Genomic DNA, 23019 nt, shown 5'->3' with positions numbered 1-23019 from the left:
TTAGGGCTGCTGCAGAGAAGCTGTGTAATTCCTATACCAAAAAGAAAAACAGTGCAGCTCAGCTGCTACAAACAAGGTACCCTCAGGCAGTGAGAACTACTAAAAGCAAAGGCTGGTGTCTTAGTAAACAACAGTCCCCAGGACTGGGCACCAGCACCTGAGGAGCAGAGTGCTAGAGACCAGCAGCTGCGTGCAGAAATAGAGGAGAGCAGAGAGAGCCAAGGACCTGCGGACATGGGTCTTATTTTGATCCCAGGAAAATTACTGGGATGCTCATTAAGGATCTGCAGGTCCCGTCTGCATACCCACCTGATCTGCCACATTGCAGCAAGAAATCCGTAGCTCGCTTTCCTCTGCAAAGGAAAATCATGCTCCTGGAACTTCCAGAAGTTATGGAGTGTTACTTCATACAGCAGGATTTGGATTTTCAAAAGGCTGGGAACAGTGTCTTTCACATGAACTTCTCGATGACACCAAGTGTCCATGAGGTGATTTGTGCTGGCACTGCTGAAATACTGCAAAGAAGTAGAAAACCAAAGACCCTGAAGGTTCAGAGCATTTCATCTCTGGCAGCCATGCAGGGATGGCTTTAAAGTAGGATGGAAACTAACTCAGAGAACATTATAATGCCACTGAGTGAGTCTGGGATAGACCTTCAGCTGGAATCCTCTGTGTGCTTCTCACCACCCTTGCTGGGGAAAATAGGGAAGACACAGACAGATAAAGAAAGCTGCTGAAAGGATGAAGCCCCTTCCACATGAGCAGGGATTGCAAGGAACACAACATGTCAGTTTACAGAGAAGATAAATGGGGAAGGGTTATGAATTAGATAGGACTATAACTTTTTTAGGAAAGACTATATATTTCAAAGCCTAAGCCAATCCTAGGAAATAAGAAAGGAAAATAAGGAAATAAGAAAAAAGAAATATGAAATAAGAAGGAAATTCCTCTTTGTAGAGGTTATTCCACAACTGTCCAACACAAAGATTATTTAACTTAAGGATCCAGCAGTGTCAGAGAGAAGCTCTTGCACAGCGTTTGCCAGCTCCAGTGTCTAATCAGTCCCATTTTTATAAACAAGCAGCCTGGGGATCAATCAGCCCATCGGCTTGTGTCCATTAGAGCACTGTCTGACTGCTGTGGCAGTGACTGCTCTGGTCTGAGCACTGCCACCAGCCCAGACCCAGCTACTTTTCCCCAGCGACTTGGCGGCAATTTACCATCCTCTCACTCCTACTGCTTCTGTGATTTGTATCTTTGCTCCCCAGGCCAATTCTGCAAAATCACTGGAAGTAACATTTCTTTAAAGAAAACTCAGACTAGAAATGAGGTAGGGTGGCATGAAGGGAACAGCTAAATCAGTGGTTAGTGGGGACCGTGTGACGTGCAGCCAGAGGAGGCCCAAGGGCAGCTATGTCTTGACTTGCATTGCTGACACCCTCTCCTGCAGGCTGAAGCTCTTTCTTGCTGCAGATAGGTGCTGTACCTGACTTGCAGGAGTTTGAACGTGTAAGTCCTAGGTTGCATCCTTCAGTGGATGGTTGTCAGTACTGACCATCAGGATTGCAGATAATCCTAATACTGAAGGGCAAGGTCAGAAGAAAGGGAGGCAGATTCATGAGGATCTGCGTGATTTAGGTGGATGGGTGACATGAAAAGCACTGTTTCATGTAGCAAATGATAGATGGCAAGTGTGGGAGCAAGGAGCTGGTATGAGGAATCCCAGTTAAGCAGAAACACAGCACAGCTCTGAGCCTCAGGGGATGGCAGGGGAATCATCAACCCTGTCAGCCTGCACGGAGAGGCAGTGCAGGATGGAATTTTACATGTAGGAGGTCAATGTGGCTTTTTGTCTGCCAGGCATGTCCCACATGCATGTTTTTGTGCTAGTCAGTCCTGATGAGGTTACAGAAAGGAGATGAGCTGGAGTGGCTCACAACCTGATTAGACCTAAAATATTAATTAATATCAAGAACTGTGCTTGGACATGCAACAGAGATATTTAGGTCTAGTGTATTATTGTATTTCTTGGCCAAGAATGTCCAGGGAAATTACTGTGAGCTCATCTCGACTGATGGTGGCATCAGGAGGGTGCAGAAGGCAAGCAAAGGGCTGTCATTGCTGGGAGTCTTAGACATGTTTTCAGTGTGCTTGGAGGACATGGCAGGTTAAATGTCGGGGACTCTCAGGAGCCTTGTCAGCTCTCTGTCTCTCATTGCTGTGTGACGGATGGGCTGTAACATCAAGAGTGATGCTGAGAAACCTGGCAAGATGGACCAGTACTGACTCAGCCTCCCCTGCCCACCTTCAGAGGAGATGGGCCTGCCGCAGGCAGCACCTACTGCTGCTGTGAGAGGGCCACCAGACAATCCAGAAGGGAGGGGTGAGAAGGACGAGGATGGCTGCAGTGCCGTCACGTGGCATCCTGGCCTGGGCCTGCATCTGGCCGGCAAGCCACACAGGTCACCCACATGGGGAAGGCAGAGAAATGCGTGCTGGCAGGCAAAAAGCAAAGATTTTTTTCCCAAGGACTGAGAAAACTCCTTTGCAGTCAAACTTCTGTGCTGGGGCAGCTCTGTTTTGCTCTAGAGTTTGCTCTGTTCCTGATAACTTTCTGGCCCTGTGTTGTGTTGCAGGGGCTGTGTTTCCACATCCATGAGCCTTCAACTTCTACAGACTTTACTTTGGACAAAAATATGCAAATCATCCCTTTTGTCTGAAGAGAAAGCCATCTTCAAGTGGCGAGGTACCACAGCTTTTTATATTCTGTGCAGTGGAACTATTGCTTATTTCTCAGCCACTCCTGTCTCCATTGTAGATGCTGCCTTTCCCACTTTGTTAATTTGTCTTTGTCTGCACATGTTTCCACAGCAGTGGGAAGACTGACCGGCCCTGGAAGGGCCAGCCATGTTTACTCAACCACTCCACATCCTTCAGCGAGCAGCCTGTTGTTGGTGACTTTTCTGTTAACTTTCACCCACTGAAGCCACAAATTCTCAATGAATTCTTATGCCTTTTCTAGCCCAAATGAAACTATCTGAAAAGTAAACATGTTTGGTGTTTACATGAGGCAAAACCCAGCTTGGGAAAAGAACAGTTCAAGCACAGGCGGCTGCAAGAATGAGGAAAATTCCCCTGTGAGACAAGAGTTCCTAACTCAAGCAAGAATGATGCAAGTTTGTCCCTTTAAGCATGTGCGTAAGCACTGTCCCAAACAAGGATACTTCTCTGGAACTAGCTCTTCAACAGTTAAGTTAAACAAGTTGCAGTTAGGACTAACTTGGATTATCATAATAAGAGAGGCTCAGCTGCCCCAGGACCTGCAAAGCGGAAGCAGGGAAGGAAAGATGTGGTAGGCTGAAGGGAGAGATTCGGCTATACCCTCTCCTCCCTGCTTCCCGAGCTTACTCGGCACAGTGTTAGGTACACAGCTTTGAAATCAGTGCATTGCAAACATGCTGCGAGTGCCGGCCATGCACAGACTGGTAGGTGTGGGGTCCCTGATCCTCCCCCGTGGGGCTGGCTGGTGGGGGGAAGAGCACCCATGAAGAGGTCAGTACTGGAGGCTAGGGCTGTAGATGTCTATGTTGCCCACTAGAGAAAGGGAAATGAAAAAGGGAAAAATAGTGGAAGACAGAGCAGGGAGAGCTCTCTTCCAGTGCCCAGCAGAGAAGGGGAAATGACACTTTCCCACCTTCCCTAGGGCATGGAAGGACTGCAGGAGGAACCACTGTGCTGGACTGGACCTTGCTCAGCTAGGTCATCAGCCTCCTCTGAAATCCTCTTGGTTTTCCCTCCCCCTTCCCTCTGGAGGCAACAGATGCGAAGGAGCTGCCATGCCCTGAAGACGACTTGTGTGAATTGCTAGAGAGACATATTGTTTGTCAACCACATTGAGATCCCTCCAGCTTAAGGCACTAGAAAAGTCTGTCCTATCTGATATAGAAAGGTGAAGGAACACGTATGGGAAAAATATATCTCAGCTCGCACTTCTCCCTTCCCCCAAGAGGAGGTGCCAAGATTAAAGAAATACTGGGGTTGTATGCAAAGGTGTATAGAAAGTATTTTGCCCATTTCAAAATAAAAAGATAAAAGAACAACAGCATGAGCAGAGCAGGAATGAGGATATGTGTGCAATGTCCTGCCAAGCCAGGCTGTTACCTATTTTTGTATAGGACAGCTTGGGCAGATTATATCCTTTATTGGACACAGTGTTTCTGGTCCCCCATTCCTGATCACTCTCAGCTCCCCAACTGAATTCTCTTTCTCTTGCTGAGACACAGATGAAGACGGCAAAGCTGGAAGTTCTGGCAGTGAGACCTTGTGGATGATGAATACCATGAGTTGTCAGTGCTGAAAAGAAATTAAATTGGTGAATGCTGAAAAGAAACAATGACTGACAACCCAAGGAGAAGGAAAACAAGGTAGGGTGGGTGGTGTCCCTCTGTGCAGCTGGGTGGATGGGAAGGATAGGGCAAAGAGATGGCAGCATAACTCAGCTCCATGACAGACTCTTCTTGTCTGCAATGACCTGCCCACAGGGCCCAGGGACAAAAAAGAGATGTCAGAGGAATTTGCTGGTTGTGAGTCTTCTTTGGGTGACATGTCTCATGTCTTTCCCCATTTACTTTGGGCATAGGCTCAGGCAGAGGGAGCTGGGCAGTACCTGTCAGCCCAGCAGTTTTGCTAACCACTCTAGTATCTTTTTTTTCCGAAGAAAAAAGTAGTGTTTCTCTCTCAAAATGCTTTAGGAGAAACAGCCCTGGAGCATTCAGTACCTGTGGCAGGTCCAGTGTGGCCCTGCAGCTGTGCAGAGCTTTGCTTCCCAGATCAGTTTGACAGATACAGGTGGGAAGAGGCCGATGTTAGAGAGAAAGAGGAAGCAAGCAATTCAAATCCATGCAAATAAGTTACCAGGAAGGCCCCAGTTACCACTTGCTCCCCCATCTCCACCTGACATGATGATGCCTGTGCTTTGGGCAATGTCCTTCCTGGGATCTTGCAGTAATGATAAGGGGAGGAGACCAAAGCAGCTGGGCAGAGGAACCTTGAGCCCCTCTGCTTCCTCCTGGCTCTTCTCCATTCACGTCAAAGGGCTAGTGTAGCTGGGACTGACAGCCCTTGACCCACGTATGGGGGAGAGACATCATCATGTGGGTCGTGAGCAGGCCAGGCTGAGATGGGATGAGAAGCAGCTCGCTTCCCGTGGGGTAGGGGGATTGCTCTACAGCCCTCCCTGCCCCTGTGGCTTTGCTGCCCTGGGTGAGGTGGAATTGGTGCTGGGAAGCCCTGGCCACTCTCTCTGGTCCTTTGTCTCCTTGTTCCCAGGCGCAGGACTGGGGACCGGGGGCTCCGCGCAGAGTCTGCCACTGCGGGCTGGCCCAGGCAGGGCTGGGGGGCACCGGGCCGGGTCGCCAGGGCTGCCCGCCACCGGGTCTTGGCGTGCGCGGGGGGCGCGGAGCGGAGAGCGGGGGCGAGGGGGACGCAAATAGGAGCGCGGAGGGAGCCTGCGCCCGGTCGAGAGGGTGCGAGGTGCCGGTGCGCAGTGTTGCGGGGCGGCCGGGGGGTGCCGGGGCTGCCGGCTGCAAGGGCGCAGGGGTGTCAAGGGGTGGCTGGTGCGGAGTCCCGGGGTGCAGGTTGCAGGGATGCTGGGCTGTGGAGTGCGGGATGCCGAGGTGCGGGATGTCGGGGTGCCGGTGCCCGGCTGGTCCCACCCCTGCGCGGCACTCCCCGCCCCGCAGCCCCGCTCCCCCGCCCTCCCTGACGTGTGGCGCTGGCAGCCCGACCGGTTCCGCATTCCCGACCCCTCCCCGCAGCCCGGGGCCGCTATATAACCGGGGCTGATGCAACCCACCCCGCCGCCCGCCACAGCCTGCGGGAGGCGCGCAGCGGGGCGGCGGGGGGCGGAGGGCCAAGGCGCCCCAGCGGCGGCCGGCACCGACATCGGCACCCGGCGGGGCCCGGGGGTCGGGGCAGCGCCGGGCGGCGGAGGCGGCGGGGCTGAGCCTGCAGCCCGCGGCCGGGCCCCGCGGGCACCCCGGCAGCCCGGTCCCCCTGCACGGTGGGTGCGGGCGCGGGCGGGGGGTGCGCCGGCTGGGCCGGGATTGCGGCAGGGGGCGGGCGGGGGTGGCGAGGGCTGGGAGGGGAGACGCCCGGAGGAGCATCCCGGCACCCCGCGGCGGTGGGCAGGGTGCAGCCCTCCGAGCGGCGGGAGGTCCGGCTGCCAGCGGTCGGGCGCAGCGCGGAGGTGTGGGGAGACCTTCCGGGGGTGGCGGGCAGAACCGCACAGGCGGCTCCGAGCAGGGCTTCTGCCCCGCACCCAGCTCTGCGCGGGGGCTAGGGCTGCCTTTCGAGGGTGCCCGGCACTGGGATGCTACCCCCGCACTGATATGATGCAGGGGCTGTGGGGAGCGGCTTCTCCCCGCTTTTGGGTGCCCTCCTTGCCTCTACTTCACCTGTCACCAGGCGCGCAGGTGAGGGGTCCGGACTCCCTGTGGCCACCGTGTGTGTGCCGCGGGGAGGGCTGGCGTTGCTGCGAGCCGTGCTTCCAGCCCGCGGGGCCCGGGGAAGGAAAGGGGCCCCGGACATTCCCCCACTGCTCGGTCCCAAGTCCGCTTTAGCAGTCAGGCATGGAGTTGAATGGAAGTTGCATTCTTTTGCACGGTCTGCTCCAGGAGGCACTTTTATTTTTCCATGGAAGGGAAATAGGTTTGAGAGCAAATTGGGGGAAAGGGAGAAATACCAAGAGAGCAAGAGCCACATTATGTTTCCATTTTCCTTTAATGAAAGCCCTGTGGAGGTGTATTTGAAAACACAGGGTCTCCTATGCCTTCAAGGAGGGTGAGAACACTGTGCTGGCTGGTTCCAGGGCCATATGCAGTGTATGGTGGCCAATGAAATGGGGCCTGGCTCATTCTCTTGCTTGTCTTGGCAGCCTGCTCCATGGCTTGTATTACCAGCCCTGGAACACAACCACTGCCAAACTGTGTGTGTGTGCGTGTGTGTGTTTGGACTCTGAGAGCTCAGCAGAAACAAATGCTTCTACAGCTCAGACCAGGATTTTTTAGCTAGTTTTGAGAAAACTTGCATGAAAACTGTATCTGGAGGCTGTTGCCAGAGCCTGCACTGGGAATTTGTTGTTGAGTGCTTGTGCGGGGACATCTGCGAATGCCAGTCATTGGATTTCAGATTCTTAGTATGACTCCTAGTGGTTTTTAAAAAGCAAAAACCTGCCCATCTGGGGGATGAGTGGGTGGGTGCAGGAGCCGCTGTCCAAATGTCCCTGTGTTAAGCAGCGATTGGTTGTCCCAGGTTCCTGGAGTCTGAGGGATTAACAAGTTCTGCTGAGAGTTAACATGCAGGTTGCTGCCTCTGTCTCCTCACTGAGACACCTATGGATGCTTTTCCCTCCTCTTTATGGCTGAGTGTTGAGTGTTTCCCTCCTTACAGGATGCAAAGGTCTCTGTGCTGCAGTCATTTCCAAGGAAGAGTATGTACTCCCTCACACCCCTTCCCTCCTGCTGCCTTCTCCATCTGAGCATTGTGTCCAACTAGGCTGCTCAAGCATAGGGCAGAGCTGAGCATCTGCTCTGTGGGCTCCTTCCCTGGGCTAGCGTTTGCAACTTCAGCTGCATTGCCTGGGCCAGGTGCTCGACAGCATGCAGTGTCTTGAGTGTGAAGCTGTTGAATGGCTCTCTTCACTGCAGTAAGCTGTTCCTGGTGGCCCTGGCCCCAAGAGCAAGGGAGGCAGAGCCATGGTGTGTGGCATGGACCCCTTGCCAGCCTGGATGTGTCCAGTGCAGCAAGGAGGGGGCACAGCAAACCTGATGCCATCTGTCTTTGGCTGCTTGCATGGATCTCTCAATTACTTGGACTATCCAGAGTATCAATCCAAACATTGCAGGCTATTTTAACATGTGGCCAGGACACTCAAGGTCCATATGGGCCTCTCAGCTGAGTAGGGCTATCGCAAACTAGCCATTGCTGGTCTTTATATGGATTAGAGATCTTGTGGATGACCCTGGCATTCTGAGGAGTTTCTAGGGGGGCTCTCATCTCAGAGGCCATCCTTGGCCCCTGAGGGCAGAGCTGTGTGCCCAAGTAGGGTTGTCTTCTTGAAGATTCCAGCCCTGACCACATGTGGTCATGCATGGTCCTGGGGGATTTCAACAAGTCAGATGTCAACCTCAGGGTCTGAGCTGCAGCCTAGCTCAGACCAGGATATTCTGATCCCTTTGAGCTGCTTCAGGCAGAAATAGAATAGGTTTTGCCTTCCTGCTCTGTACTGCCGTCCAGTGGGTGGCACAGCATTATTGAATGTCTGCCACAAATAATTAATTGCAATCTCTAATAGTGATACTGTGATAATTAATTGCATTTTTTGCAGTTATTGCAATTAATTATTGCAATAAAGGAGCTTTGCTGTGCTAGGTGCTGTACAAAACCCCACTGTCACAGGTTGCTTCCAAGTCAATCGCTGCATTGCAGTAGTGGGGGCAGCGTAATGCCAAACTAGAGCTTTTTACTACCCTGTGAAGGTATGAAGAGAAATGCTCAGGGAAGGAGAGAGACTGTGAGCTGACTGCTTTGCTAATGGCAGAGGGGAGGTTATTTATACAGCTGAGGACTGGAGGACCAGTATTCCCCCTCCTCATAATGGGGATGAGTCAAAGCATCAGACAGGCAGGTGTGGGGGCCTGATGGTGGGACTCAGTTGGGTGGGGTCTGCAAAATTGCACTTCTGCTGAGGAGAGGCTGTGCGCTCTGGGCTGCCCCACGGATACAGCGTAGGGAGCTGTGTGCCTCTCTGTTGGAGGAGAGAGGCAGCAAGGCTCTCTGCATTCCTGTTTTCAGAAAGCTTTCTGTAGTCTTCTGTCTGTGAACGACTCAGATGTTCCTCTGCCATCTGCGTGAAACTAGATGTGCAGGACTGAGCCCATACCATTCCCACTCAGGAAATGGGTTTAGACTTCCATCTCCTGAGGAACAGTCCTGCACAGCTCCTTCCTCTCTTTAGCATTGTGGCCCTGCAGTCCACTCACTGGAGCTTGAGAATTTGGGATGGGACATTACATGTGTTCACAAACCCTGCAGCTCTTCTCCCACTATGTGGGATTGCCTTTGGGAAGAGGGAAGAGCAAGGGCAGCAGCTGGAGGTGTCTGTGTGAAGGGCACAGATGCTTCTTTCTGCAGACCCAGGACCTGGTTGTAAGAGCTGCCTCTCCCTCTTGGGATGGAGTGTGGAGGTAGTGAGGTACTATGGTGTCTAGCATACAGAAGTGGCATGCTGCAGCTCAGTGCACCTGGTAAGCCGTGCTGTGATCGTGCCCTAAACTGGCCTTTAAATAAAGGAGAATCTCCCTGATGCCATAAAATGCTAAGTAATGTTAGAGCCTTGGTAAAGAGAGGGCATGCACAGTTTTATCCCAGTGTGTGTCACTGCAGCTCTTCAGTACACTCCAGGTGGTGGGTTCCTTGACATCAACAGGTTCAGCAGATGAATGAACGGATACAGAGTGGCTGTTGTTCAAGTCCATGTTTGCCAGCACTACTGCATGGGTACCTGAAAAGACTGTTTACAACCGAAGGGTTTGGCTGCCTCTGTGTTCTGATGGTTGGGCAAATAACTTTGATACTGATCAGTGTGGCCTTTGGCACTGACACTGCAAGTTAACTGCTTTTAGCAATGCAGACCAGAAGAAGCTAGACAGGAGATGGGGTGACCTGCTGTAAGGCACTACTCAGAACTAGGTGCATGAGATGTATCCAGACCAGACAGCAGTTGTGTGGGAGTGGGAGAGCATTGCATTTTAGACAACAGAAGAAAACTGTAACTTGGCACTCACTGGAGGCTGAACGTCAAAGTGGAAGAAGGTCTGTAGGCTCCAGTGACCCTCAGCACCCTACAGTCTCCCCAGCCAGAAGACTCCAGATGGGAAAAAAGCAAGTGGCTCTGTGCTTCAGAGAAGGAGTGATAGCCAACTGCCCTGCCTTTGTTTAGAAGTGACATTCTTGGGGCATGAGAAGTTGGGCATGTCAGGAAAGGGCTTTCATATAAATCATCCTTCTGGCAACAGAGGAACTAGAAAGATGTAATGTATGACATACAGGCTGAGCAAACTTGATAGCCAGGAGCTAAAAAAAAGTTTAAAAAAATGACAATAAAGCCATAGTAAAATCTAAGGAACCAGAAGTTGTTCCTCATGGATGGTAGCAGTACTTGCGATTTCCACAGCAGAAGTATTACCTGTGGGCCAGGAGCAGATGAAAGGCCAATTGCTGTGTCTTAGGTACTCCAAGACAGTACATACAAATGGCGATAGTATGTTAAGTGCTTACACACTGATGAAGAGATCAAAGATTGCTTGTGTGGTGACTTGCAGGCTTTGGCAGTGCTCTGATTCATGGCAGCTGACGAGTAATGGCAGGCACCCAGGTCGAGCCTGGAGTGAGAGAACAACAGGCAAGCCTGGCCTTGGTTCTGCAGGCAGCATGGAGAAGGGCTGGTAGGACAGACTTTGCCTTAGTGCAGTACTTAACATGAGCAAAAGAAAAACATGCTGGTATGTACAGAGTGTCACAATCTGCTGGCTGGCAATATTAGGTACTAGACTGGCTCTCTGAGCAGCAGAAGGATACTTGGATCAACCATTCCAGATGTCAGAGCATGTAAAATAGCTTATATTGGAAGAAACTGTGATTTAAGAGACAGCAAAATGGAAAATAAAGTTGCAAACAGCCCTCATTCTTGCCAAGGAAGCTGACAGCAGAGATAAGACAGTAATGGCAATTTAAATTGAAGTGTGACTGTCAGAGCCTACTTTAGGATGTTGTGGTCCTATCTTCCCAATGATGCTGTTGACACAGCAGTAGCAACTGCATTGGCTTTATAAAGAGGCAAACAGCACCTCTGGATAATCAAGAATGCATAGGATGGTCCTGGGGGAACAGTGGATACAAACTAAGGCAGGTTGTGCACAGGGAAATGAATGTATGATTTCAACACAGGTAGGCATTCTTGTGCCTGTTTTAGTCTGTGGGTAAGAATAGCCCTGAAGAGGTGGCAGGAGGGGTGTGAATACAGGCTGGCAACTGGAGTACAGGCCCCCGGGGACACTGGGTTACGTGGATTATGCCTACGCATGTCAGATTTATGCCGTAACCGCTGTGCAAACATCAGCTCTTTAAAAAACAAACAAACAAACAGAGTCCCCAGAAAAAGCAGCAGCAAAATCAGGATGGGGAGGAAACAAACAAACAACAAACCAAAAAACAAAACACAAATGCAGGCAAATGAAGATTAGAACTGCAGGAGAAAGAACAGGAGGGTATGCAGGGACAGTGTCACCAAGGGAGATGAGCAATTGTATGTGACAGTAACAACTTGGTAGAGCTGCTTCTTGCTTGGTTGTGTGCTCCAGAAGATAACAGACCCCGGCAACAGGAGAAAAACTATGAGAAATGGGCACTGCCTTTAAGAAATACTAAATAAACCAGTGTCACAGAGTGGTGACCATGAGGACATAACTGAGGAACAAAGCACAGAAACACTCATCGCTGATGGATACGATGCAGCAAAACCAAGGTGAGCAAATGCAGCTGTACTCTTGTCAGCTTCTTGAGGATGAGACTGCTGATTAAATAACTGAGCTTGACCTGAGCTTGACCAAGACCACAAGAAGAACAGTGTCAAAGCAAAGATGCAAAAGTGACAGCAATAATTATGAGGGTTTACAGAATTTCGGCAAGAGGTCAAGTCTTCTGTTACAGAATTTTAACCAGAACAATGGGAGTGTAGAGGCAAAGCTAAGGAAATACAAACTGAATTTTGATCATGAAATTGCGTATTGACCAGCTTTTTGCTGTAAGGATAGTTGCTGAAGAGAGCAATGAATGACACAAGCTGCTCATCGCTGAACTGAAGTTTTAAGAAAGCCTCCTCTGTCTCCTAATTCACTCTGGAGCATCTTGATGTTGTGGCATGAAATGATGAATAGCATCAGAACAGAAGGCACAGCTACGGTGAATGTAAACTCGAGCAGCTGGCGCCATGCAGATCCCAGTGTCAGATGTAAAACTGCACATTATCTTCCCCTCCTTGCTTTGCTGTTGGCTTCATTATGTGAAAAAACATAGTTGATACAATGCAGGAATTGTGTGGCTCAGCCACAGGACACCAGAAAGCTAGGTTTTACAGAAGACACGACGTTTCTCAGCTCATGTAGGAAGACACTGAAAGACTTCCTGGCACTGAGGAAAAAAGACTGGGTTAATAATCAGTTATGAAAAGAAAAAAAATCTAATAAGTATCCCAGCTAAAGCACTTAGAAAGGAAAGGAAGAGGAGAAATGAGTTGGTTCATTTGCCTTAGAAATAACAAACACTGCAAGGGAATATCCAGAAAGGAATTAGGAACTGGCAAGGCACCAGCCATATTCACCCCATCGAGCAAGATGTGGCTATTGAAAAACTGCAACTTAAAGGTCAAACTCAGATCTTGAACTTCAAAGTTATTTCTGCTCCATCATGCAAACATGGTAGGAATATGCTGGAGCTATAAGCAGGCATCTCGGTGTCTCTCAGGGTAACAACCTTGGGAAGAAGACCAAAGTATTAAACAGAATTACATGCCTTGTTTTTTTGACATGATCAGAGTACAACTTCCTACCTCTAGCACTAACTAGAAAAGAAGGTGACAGTATCTGGGACTTGGGATGAAGGGAAAGCCTCTCTTATGGGAGGAAGAGGCAGAAGGAGTGGAACAAGGGGATCCCTCCGATCAGCAGGGAGTGACTGTGCCTGGGGCAGAGGGGCACCAAGGGGTGGGTGGGATGCTCTGTCACTGCACCCTTGCTCTGCAGAGATGGACAGCATCTCTCTTTGTTCCCTTCTTATTTCCACGGTTATAGCCCTGCTGGGAATGGGTTTACACTCCTCTCCAAGGTCTAGCACAGCCTGACTCTTGGCAGTTCTCGGTGTGCTCCTGAGCTTCCTGCCCCTTGAGCAAGATCTTGCTTGTAGAAGTCACTTTCCCCCTTCCCACCTAGTTCTCAGCTCATATTAATGTGCAGGCTCATGTTCTTCCAGGTGACTCCTGGTGCTTTGATTTGAATGGCTTTAGATTTAGTTTACACTGATGCAGGTGTGATGTGGGCTTTGGCAGTGCAGTTGCTGGATCCAGGGTAAGTTTTTTAGAGCATGTTAGGTACTGGGCCAGCTCCTTTACTCCAACCTGTGCCTGATGTCACCCTGTGAGGGGGCATCTCCTGACACTGTACAAGGCAATCGCTGCAGATGTGGAATTACAGCTGTCTGGTTTAGAGGTCACTATGGAAGAATTAATACTTTGGATCAGTTTAGGTCCTTGCAATCTCAAGGAGTTGAAGTGCATCTTTTCTGAAGTCAAGTATCATTACCAAGTATTTTCTCTTTCCCTACTGCCACCAAATGGGCTGGAGTCTATTTCATCAGGTAGTATCACTTCACTTCAGAAGTTACTTTTCTCTCCTATTTTTCCCATCTTCTGTTTTTCAGGCTTTAATGTCCTTATTCAGATCACCTCTCCTGGGCCCAGCTTCCTCGCCCCGCACACCAGCACTGCTGAGCACTGATTGCTCTCCTCTTTCTGGTCTCTCCTCCTGAAAAACGACTGGAGCAGAGGGCTTGATTCCTGCTCGCCACCTCTTTACAGCCATGGTCTTGCTGCATTTGCTTTCCACATTCTTTCTCAAGTCCCGTTGGTCACTGCTGCTGTCTGCTGAGCAAACTCTGCCAGGGGACATCTCGTGCTGACACTCGGACCTCTTCAGCAGCAGATTAGAGCATACGACAGCTCACAGCATACTGCATACTTAGGGGCGCTCTCTGATGCAAATCTCCTTGTCTGTCGTGCTGGTATAGCTTGTACAGCACCTGTGCTGGGAGCTGTGGAGATTGCATTAGCCTCTCTACCCTTGACTAACCCGTATGATTGGCTTCCTTCCCTTCTGCTGCTCATCTCCTGTTCCTTCACATTAACAAATACACCAGATAATCTCCTGGGTAAAGAGATGTGCCAGTGCAAATAAATCCTTAACTTCTCTGTTTGTCATGATTAACCCTGTTTCATCTGTTCCTGCTGACCCTGCCTGAGCAGGGGGTTGGACCAAACGATCTCCAGAGGTCCCTCCCCACTTCAACTGTTCTGTGTATCTGTGATTCAGCAGTCTTCTATCACAGGCAGCTCTACTCAAGTTTTCAGCCTGATGCTGACATAGATTTGTCACCCCAGGCAAGGGCTGAGCAACTGTGTCAGCTGGCTTGACAATGTGTGTGTGCCTCTGCTTAGCACACACTGCCTGGACCAAAAGTCTGCACTGCCCGTTACCTGGTCTCTCAGCAGCCGAGAGTGGATGCTTTGGAAAGAACAGGCAAGTGTATGTTATCCCTCTCTTAATGCACCTCCTTGCTGTGGCAGTCAATGCTGTCAGAGCTTCCAGGAGTTTTAGCAGACTAATGTGACTGATGGTCCTTTGTGGATCCATCTTCCATGAGTTTACTCAACTGTGCATAGAATCCTGCCTTGTGACTGGCTCTAGCGGTTGTGGGAAGCTGCTCAGTGAGATTTTTGGGTCCACTGCTTTAGCCTGTTGCTCTCTCCTGGCATTGCTGGTCCCTTTCACCACCATGTGGGTGCCTCCTGGTGCGGTGGCTGGATGGGATGGATGCCTGGAGGCTCCCGGAGTGCACTGGGACCAGTCCAGCTGGGCAGAGCAGAGAGAGCAGTGCACGAGCACTGGGACACGTGGGCGAGTTGAGGGGGTGGAAGAATGGTTGCTGTGTGGACAGAAGTTGACTCTGCATGTTGTAACTGGGTCACTTGTGAGTGTCCCCGGCCAGTTACACAAGCAGGGATGTACTTGTGCTGTAGCCAACAACCACCCGCTCCCTTTGCTTTTTGGCTGATATAACAGCTCCAGCTCTATGGTCTTCCCATTTTAGATGTAATTTTATTTCTTTATCTCTTAGCTGCTTGTTCGTCATGTTTCCTGGTAACTCACTTTCTTCTGCCTATAAGTGACTTGCCAAAGCTTGTCTGAATCCTATTCTTACTTGTGCTGCAACTTTTTTCCTTCCTAAGAGAAGAAGCCTTTTGCACCTTGCTCCATTTCCCCTCCTCTCCAGCCTTCACTTCCTCGTGTCTGTGCTGGGAGATGTTTGTTCAGAGGCAGTTTTTTCTCTTGTGGTTTTATCCCTGGTCCCCATGTACCACATCCCAGCCCATGTTGAGCCTGCCCAGAAGAAATCTGGCCTAAGGCATATTATGGTCCTCTTTGTGCCATTTTCTTCTTGTCCTAATAACATACACATTATGAAGAGCAAACCTTAATCTTCTGCACTCCAGAGAGAGGTGTAATAAAACGAGTACTACCACCACATCACTGTCATTGCAATCAGCTCCTGTTCTGCTGGTGCTTTGCCTCTTCCCTTCCTGATCTACACACCAGTAGCATATTCTTCCTAGCAGGATCCCTATATTTGGGTTTCTGTCACCCAGGTTCTGCTTAGTCCTTGCCTTTTCCATCCCTGGTGAAGAGCAGCCACTCTTCCTGGTTCACACCCTCTTAGGTGATGGGACTGTAGCATAAATTTGGTTTGTGCTGTGTTGTGAGGCTGTGTAGCTGGGTTGTAACGGGCTGTGTCTCACTCTCCCTCCAGCCTACGAAGCTGTTTCCCCTGCTATGATGCCTGGGCAGATCCCCGACCCGTCCCTGACGGCTGGCGCACTGCCTGGGCTCGGCCCCTTGACGGGACTGCCTGGCACAGCCCTGACTGCCGAGGAGCTGAAGTACGCCGACATCCGCAACATCGGGGCCATGATCTCACCGCTCCACTTCCTGGAGGTGAAGCTTGGGAAGAGACCCCAGCCTGTGAAAAGTGAGGTGAGTCTCAGGGGCTGCTGGCTGCCAGTGGCCCTGCAGGGCTGCTGCTTGCACCAGCCTGGGCTTCTCTCCTGCCTGTGCTTGGGTTTCCTGCCAGAGTGGCCAGCAACGTGTTTTATAAGCATGTCATGCTGCCTATTTGGTGATGTGAGGTGCATGTGTGTTGGCAGCTGCTCCACCGGCTGCCTCTTCCCCATACCTGAATTTCAGTCTCTGTAGTGTGGGCTGGGAGTGGTGGCCTCGGCGTCTGATACCTGACTGGTCCTATGCAGCTGTTGGCAGCTGGCTGAACTCGAACTCTACCTCTGGAGCAGGGTTTCGCACACCCAATGTGTCCCTGGGTTGGGGCACGCACCCAAAGCGGGAGCCACACAGCCCATCAGAGGGCTTACACAATGCTTTCATCCCATCTCCAGTGCTAGTGAGCCCTTGGTGCTGCTGGCGTTGGCATTGCCTTCCCACAGGGACGAGGAGAGTGGGCGAGTGGTGCTGAGCCGCAGCGGTGACTCCGCTTGTGCTGCAGGCACTGCTGGCTGGGGCTGCCCCTGCCCTGCTGCTCTGGGGGCCTGGTTTCACCTCAGGGCTCCTGGGACAGGGAAGATGGGCAGCTTCTGCTCAGTACCACAGGCTGGCACGTCAGAACCAGGCTGCAGGGACATGGGAGATGCACGGCATTTTCCTTGTGTCATTGTCTCATGTTGGTTGTCCAGTCTTTGACTCCTTAAGCCTTGCTGTACTGGTGGTGTGTGTTTCACCTCCCACTGCCTGCAGACAGAGCTGGGAACTCATTGAGTTTGGAGGCCCCACATTGGTGAGGGTGGTGGCTGCTCTCAGAAGGTCTGATAAACAATCCTTCTGAACAGTGCATTTGGTCCTGCGTGAGGATAGCTCAGATGATGCTGTGTGAGGATGGGGTGATGTGCATTCTCTGGAGGTGTCAGCGAGGAGGTGCTAGATGATGTGAAAAGCTGCCTGTGATGAGCTGTGAGCTGAAGGGGGTAAAACATCAGTTTCAGGGAGCAGCCCACTCTCCAAATGAGGCTGACACTTGGTTTGGCCCAACTCTAATAGCAAAACTTCAGCGTCACCCAGGCCCACCTGCAGAGAGGGCGCCTGTTCCTTCCCCCCAGCCCCTTGCAGTAGACTCCTGTGGGGAGAACTGGTACGGTGCAGTCTGTCTAATCACCTTGCACAGGAGCTCTGTGCCCAAGAGGGTGTCTGGTCAGCTTGTGCAGCATCCTGTGGAGCTCACCTAGGGAAGGACTGGGCAGCTCTGCAATGGCAGGAGCTGAGGCCAGGATGCTGTGGGAGGCCATCGGAATGGCCTGGTGGATGCTAGTGGATTTGGTCCCTCTATGGGAAAAGCAATTGTGGGGGTGGCCAGCTGAAGCCAAATGCTGTCCCAAGCCGGGTATCATGCAGCAAACAGGGTGCAATGCCCACCTTACTTCATGGGTTGGCGAAGAAAGAGGAAGTCTGTAGCTGTGCTGTCTCCCTGGGCACAACTCCTTTCCTGAGGTGTCTCAGTCACCTCTGACCTGTCCCTGCAACAGCTGGTTTTGCTCAGTGGGTGTGGGGATGTGGTCTTGCTGGCATATGTGTAACAGGGACAGGGCAGCTGTGCCCCGCAGCAGGTACTGGAAGTGCCGGGTGTCCTCTAGGCCAGTTGATAAGGCTCCATGTCGGGGAAAGATAAGGGGAAATCCACTGGCAGCCCCCACATGGCCGCCTTCCCTGCAGACGGTCCTCCCCTGCATGACCTGTGAAGCTGAGGAGTTGAGGACAGCAAATGGAGCTCCCCTTGGCACAGGCTTTGCACTGAAAGCCTGGGGGAGCTGAAGCAGTAGCTGCTTATCCCATGAGTAGCCAAGAAGCTGCCCACGCATAATTTTGCAACGCAGCCTGCAGCTGCTGTCCTCTCTCGGGGAGCCAGAGCCCGGGGACACTGGGTACCAACATGCCATGCTCCGCGCGGCGCCTGTGAAGGCGGTCTGCTCCCCGCGAGCTGAGGCACGGGCAGCTTTCTCTGCTGTGCTGAGGGCACCAGCATCTCCTGGCACTGGCGTTTTTGTGCCGGTTGTGTGCACAAAAGCCCACCTAGTGGTGCTGGGTGCTGGCTTCCCCGCAGAGTGGTGGACAGCCCCGCTGGGCAGGCTGCCACCTCTTGGGGCAGCTGGAGACAGGTGGGCTCCTACACCGTTGAAACCTGCCTAGGGTGCTCCCTCTGGGACAGAGCCCTGCCTCTCAGGCTGATGATCGCCTCTGTCTCTGATGCTGCTGACTGAAGCAATTCAGGAGGCATCGGCAAACCTTCTACCCACAGGGCTTTCCTGGAGATCTGCTGCTGAATCATGCTGTGGGGTGATACACCATTGCTGTCCCTTGTGCCTCTGAGCAGAGTCCTAACCCGCCACATCACCTTTTTGAATTGAAATCAAGCAGAAGTGGAGAGGTGGAAACCTTTCTTGAAATTACAGGAGCTGCGGTCAAAAAGCAGAGTCAAGAGTTCAAGCTGCCACTGTCTCTGCTAAGCCACCCTCCTTGAGCATCTGTACCCCATCTAAAGGACATGGCCCTTTGCTGGGCCTTCTGTGGTGTGGAGGGCAAGCTTCAGGGGACAGGGAGAGGTCGCTTATTCTTTGATCCTCACTGAATGGAACAACATAAAAATATTTTGGGCAGTTGCCAGGGAGACTGCGAGGCTTGTGTGGTCACTGTTTGCTCTTCCAGTTCCTGTTACAACCCAAGATGTACTTTGCAGGAAAGTTTGGGGGGTGTTTCTTGAGTTTCGGAGCTGTGAGCACGTCCCCTCTGTGAGCACGTCCCCTCTCTGCACCCTCCTAATAATCCTTGAACTAAAAGGCTGAGAGGCTATCTAAGGGTAAATGTGTGGTTGGTAGACGTGCAAAGGGAAATGGTGGCTACCCTGATGCCCACCTCTTCTTAAAATCTGCGTGAAAATTTTGTAAGAGATGTTTGTGCCTTTCTGTGGGGTATCCTGGTTCTGCTGGGAGGAAAAGGCAGCAGAGCATGGAGTGAGAGCCTTCTTGATCACTTCTGCTAATGCCTGCCACCCCTGAGTTGCATGGGTGTAGTGAGAGCTGGCCATTTCTAATTGGACTTGGGGGCATCAGTGCAGTTCTCATCCTGGTTCTCCCAAATGTGGTGCATGATGTCCCATGTCACTGACTTGGCAAAGGAATGGTGGCAGCCCAGCATTATGGAAGTCTGTGCATAGCTTATGCTGACTTTGCTTAATGTTTGTAGCCCCATCTAAAATAGCAGCTTTGGTATCATGCTTAGGAAGTAACGTAGAGAAGATGCAAAAGCTATTAGTGCTACAAAACTTGGACGTTGTCTTCTAAAGCATGCTATGTGCTGCGTATTGCACATGCAGCTGATTTAAGGTACCCCTTCATCTTAACTCTGCCGAGTCAATGTTTCATGCCATCCTTGCACGTCACATTGAGATGTTTTGATTAGTGGGCTTTGGACCCTGAGAATGTTAGCAGCGTGCACAGTTTGCTGTGGTTGATGGCACCTGCAGCTTTTGTTTCCTGCAGGCACCACCAGTGTACCTATGCGTGGGGTGATCTGGTGGCCCCCCACTCCTGCCACGATTCGTGGCCTCAACATGGAGAATCTCTGACTTTCCTTTTGTGGTGACTAAGCCCAGGTGCAAGAGCAACAAGGTTGTTCAGATGGTGTGTGCTGCAAGAGGCTCTTCTGGGAGATGCGCCCCTCAGCCACACTGACTTGGGGAAGGGAAGGATGCGGCTGCCTTCTCAGGCTGGAGCTGCTCTTAGAGAAGGTGCAAATAGGCTGTGGAAGTCCTTATGAGGCAAATGTTGCTGCCACTGCATTTGAAAAGATGTGTGCTATCAGTTGATAGGAATGAGGCAGTTGAGTCTGATATCTCAAATTTTGGAGTCCCGAGGCAAATGTGGATGAAGGCACCAGGGACCTTTTCTTCTCTTGCCATGCTACAAAGTGTAACCTGGATGCTGACTTCGCAGGGCTTTCTAGCACTCAGATTTTCCTTGAAGGAGCTGGTTTGGATTCTTGAATGTAAGCATGCCATAGGCCATTTACACAGGCTTTGCAGTAAATATCCCTAAATACTTTGATAACGGGTTTTCAACCCATAGGGCTTATTGGCCTGGCCTGTGTGGTTTGAGTCGGCACAGAACAACTGAGTTATGGTGAACAGCACAGACACTGCCGTGTCCTGCTTCTTTACAGGGGAGGCAGGACCTATCCCTGCCTCACTGTGGTGGCTCTGTGTCTCAGCCGGCCCTGGAGCTGCAGCATTCAGTCCCACATACTGGAAGATGGGGAACAGCCTGGCCCAGCTGGGGGATCTTTCAGGTTTTTCTGCCTCTTGCCCTTGGCTGTGTGTGTGATGCTTTGAATGACTGTGCTCACAGAGCTCTGCCTGTAGATGTCTGCGTGACAAACTGTGCCCGTCTTTGCAGGACGGGGCTCTGCTCCACTTGTGTCTGCCGTCTGTCAGGGAGGGAGCAGCCCTGCAGAGAGTTGTCTGTTCCCTGCCTGCTGAGTCCCCGGCTGTGGGTACCACACTGGTCTGTCTCCCTGGGTCCCCATGGAGTGGAGTTAGAGGCTGTGGCAGCAGCACTTTGGTTTCTGGTGAGGATTAGACCACATCACTGGTGGCCACTGGCATGGGGGGCTGCCACCCCGCTCCTTGCCCTGCCATGGGTGAGGCTGCCAGGTACTCACCCCTACCTCCTGCCCTGCCCCACACCTGCTGGCTCTGACCTGGGCTTCTCTATCTCATTTCAGCTGGACGAGGAAGAGGAGAGGAGGAAAAGGCGCCGGGAGAAAAACAAAGTAGCAGCAGCGCGATGTCGTAACAAGAAGAAGGAGAGGACAGAGTTCCTGCAGCGGGTGGGTGCCCTTGGACTGTCCCAGGGCACAGCAGGAACCTTGGCAGAGGCACCTCTCTAGAAAGGTGCCCCAGCTGTGGGCAACACTCCCTCCTGAACTGTCCCTCTGGCTCTCCTTGCTCCTGTGCCCTTATCTGGGAAGATATGGGCCTGTTGACCCTCTTTTTCCCGAGGCTGTGAAGGTGGTGGCCATGTGCATGCCCAGGAAGAGCTCACGGGTATCCCTGTGCCTGTGGCACCAAGGATGGAGAGGGCTGGAGGTGGGCTCTAGGCTTGAGAGAGAGCGGGCTCATAATGTTCCTGCCCAGTGCTGGGGCAGGAGCACCCATGGGAGTGTGACACAGGACAGGGGCCAACAGTGTGCTGGCCCCTTGCCCAAATTCCTGAAGTTTTCCCCATTCAGAGGCCAGATGCCCTTTCACCCCTGACTCCAAGGCAGAAAAACTCTGATAGCACCTTGCTGCTTTTCTGCAAGGGGTAGTGGGACATGGGCAAATCACACAGTAGGGGACAAGGAGCCATTTCACAAGGGCAGATCCTTGCAGATAGGGGGTGAAAACTTAAATATGGGTTTGTTTCCAAACACCCTTCCAGACCATGGGAAGGAGCCAGGCAGGGTGTGTTTTGTGGCACAACAGAGACCTGTCCTAGGACGTGGCTGTGTATTTCCTTGCACTGGCACTAGGTAATGCCAGTGGGGCCAGGGATGAACTGCCTGGAGGGACCTGGTGCCTTGGCAGGTCTTCAGGCTGCTCCTGTGCTGCGGGGGCCGAGGAGCAACACTGAGCAGACATAGCTCGTTGGCCAAATTGTTTCTCCTTGCATCTTGTCCTGTTGGAGTAAAGTCACATGCACTTTTGTTTCTGTCCTGCTAGGAGTCTGAGCGTCTGGAGCTCATGAACGCTGAGCTGAAGGCCCAGATAGAAGAGCTGAAACAGGAGAGGCAGCAGCTGATCCTCATGCTGAACCGGCACCGTCCCACCTGCATTGTGCGGACAGACAGTGTCAAGACACCTGAGAGCGAAGCCAACCCGCTGCTGGAGCAGCTAGAGAAGAAGTGAAGGTGGCACTGGGGCCAGGAGGAGGAGACAGTGGTGGCGCAGGGTCTTCCAGGGTCTTTAATGTATGTACTGTATGAAGAACTGTGCACCCAGGCCTGGTGCAACCAGGACCCAGTGGTCTTCCTTGGGAACTATGGACCAAGCAAATATGGGAACAGAGAAGATCAGGAACCTGTCAACCATGTACTCTGAGGCTGAACCCGGGAGCAGGGCTAGTGGCACCGGTGAGGGCAACCTCCCTGTGATACCTCACCACGGCCCTTCAGCCTGCTCGCGGCCCCGGGGACCCATGACACTGCAGCACGTCCTGCAAGGACCACGCGCCCTGTGGGGAGCAGGGGCTGCAGGCAGGGGAGCGGTGGCCGTGCGGTCCCTGCTGTCACCCTGCCCAGAGGCTGCCACCGCTCCTGGCGCATGCTCCCGAGGGAAACCCGAACCCAAGAACCGCAAACACTTGATGCAGCCCTGTCTGGTGGGCAGGCCTGTCGGGGCTCGGTGGCGCAGGCGCCCCCCACAAGCACACTCTCAGTATAATGTTTACAGCCCAGCTGTCCATGTCGGCCGTGCTTTTGAATGCACATTTTTACACTTTTTTAAAAGTATTTTTTACAAAGTTTTTATACAGCGATCTCTATATGAATTTATATAATCACTAGATGTGATCCCATAGAAATGTATGTTATGATGGTCTGTTTGTTACAAATGCATATGCCACAGTTATCTCCATTGTGTTATTTGTCTGGTAGTGTCTGGCTCCTTCCCTGGGAGGCTGGGAAGGGGGTTCAAGCTGCCCTCTGCAGTGGTGTTGCTACCCTCTCCATCCATGTATGTCCTTCATAATACTCAGTTCTGTATCTCCTAGTAAATGTTACCTTTATGTACACCGTCCTCCTGTGCTCTGTCCAGGCCAGGCCATGGTGGGCTCTAGCCAGAGCTCAGCACTATGGCAGCGTGTGCTAGGTCTGACCATGCCAGGTGTGTTCCCAGCTGAGTGGGATGGTGGAGCTGATCCCAGAGCTGTTTTTAGCGATTCTCTGTGTGAGCAGTAATGGGCCGGGGGAATTCACACTGGGGAAGCTGGAAACCTCGGAGGCAGCTCTGATCATTGTCAAGCAAGAAGTAGCTCAGTGC

General features: G+C 51.9%; 1 protein-coding gene across 1 annotated transcript; it reads left to right on the top strand.

The window, feature by feature from the left end:
* The first annotated feature begins 5883 nt into the window (after nucleotides 1-5883).
* Nucleotides 5884-22745, top strand: JDP2 (Jun dimerization protein 2). The gene is made up of 4 exons (XM_065636461.1): nucleotides 5884-6061; nucleotides 15697-15920; nucleotides 20724-20828; nucleotides 21703-22745. The coding sequence occupies exons 2-4, from the start codon at nucleotides 15720-15722 to the stop codon at nucleotides 21886-21888; spliced, it is 492 nt and encodes a 163-aa protein (XP_065492533.1). The 5' UTR covers nucleotides 5884-6061; nucleotides 15697-15719; the 3' UTR covers nucleotides 21889-22745.
* The last annotated feature ends 274 nt before the right edge of the window (nucleotides 22746-23019 follow it).

This window comes from Caloenas nicobarica, chromosome 5, assembly GCF_036013445.1.
Source record: "Caloenas nicobarica isolate bCalNic1 chromosome 5, bCalNic1.hap1, whole genome shotgun sequence".
In the NCBI taxonomy this organism is placed as follows: Eukaryota; Metazoa; Chordata; class Aves; order Columbiformes; family Columbidae; genus Caloenas; species Caloenas nicobarica.
Note: the sequence above shows the minus strand (reverse complement) of the source record. Positions and strands in the feature narration are given on the sequence as shown.

Coding starts and splice junctions, on each gene's coding strand:
- JDP2 (XM_065636461.1), top strand. CDS start 15,720: ATGATGCCTGGGCAGATCCCCGACCCGTCCCTGACGGCTGGCGCACTG. Junction 15,921..20,723: donor CCCAGCCTGTGAAAAGTGAG/GTGAGTCTCAGG, acceptor ATCTCATTTCAG/CTGGACGAGGAAGAGGAGAG. Junction 20,829..21,702: donor GGACAGAGTTCCTGCAGCGG/GTGGGTGCCCTT, acceptor CTGTCCTGCTAG/GAGTCTGAGCGTCTGGAGCT.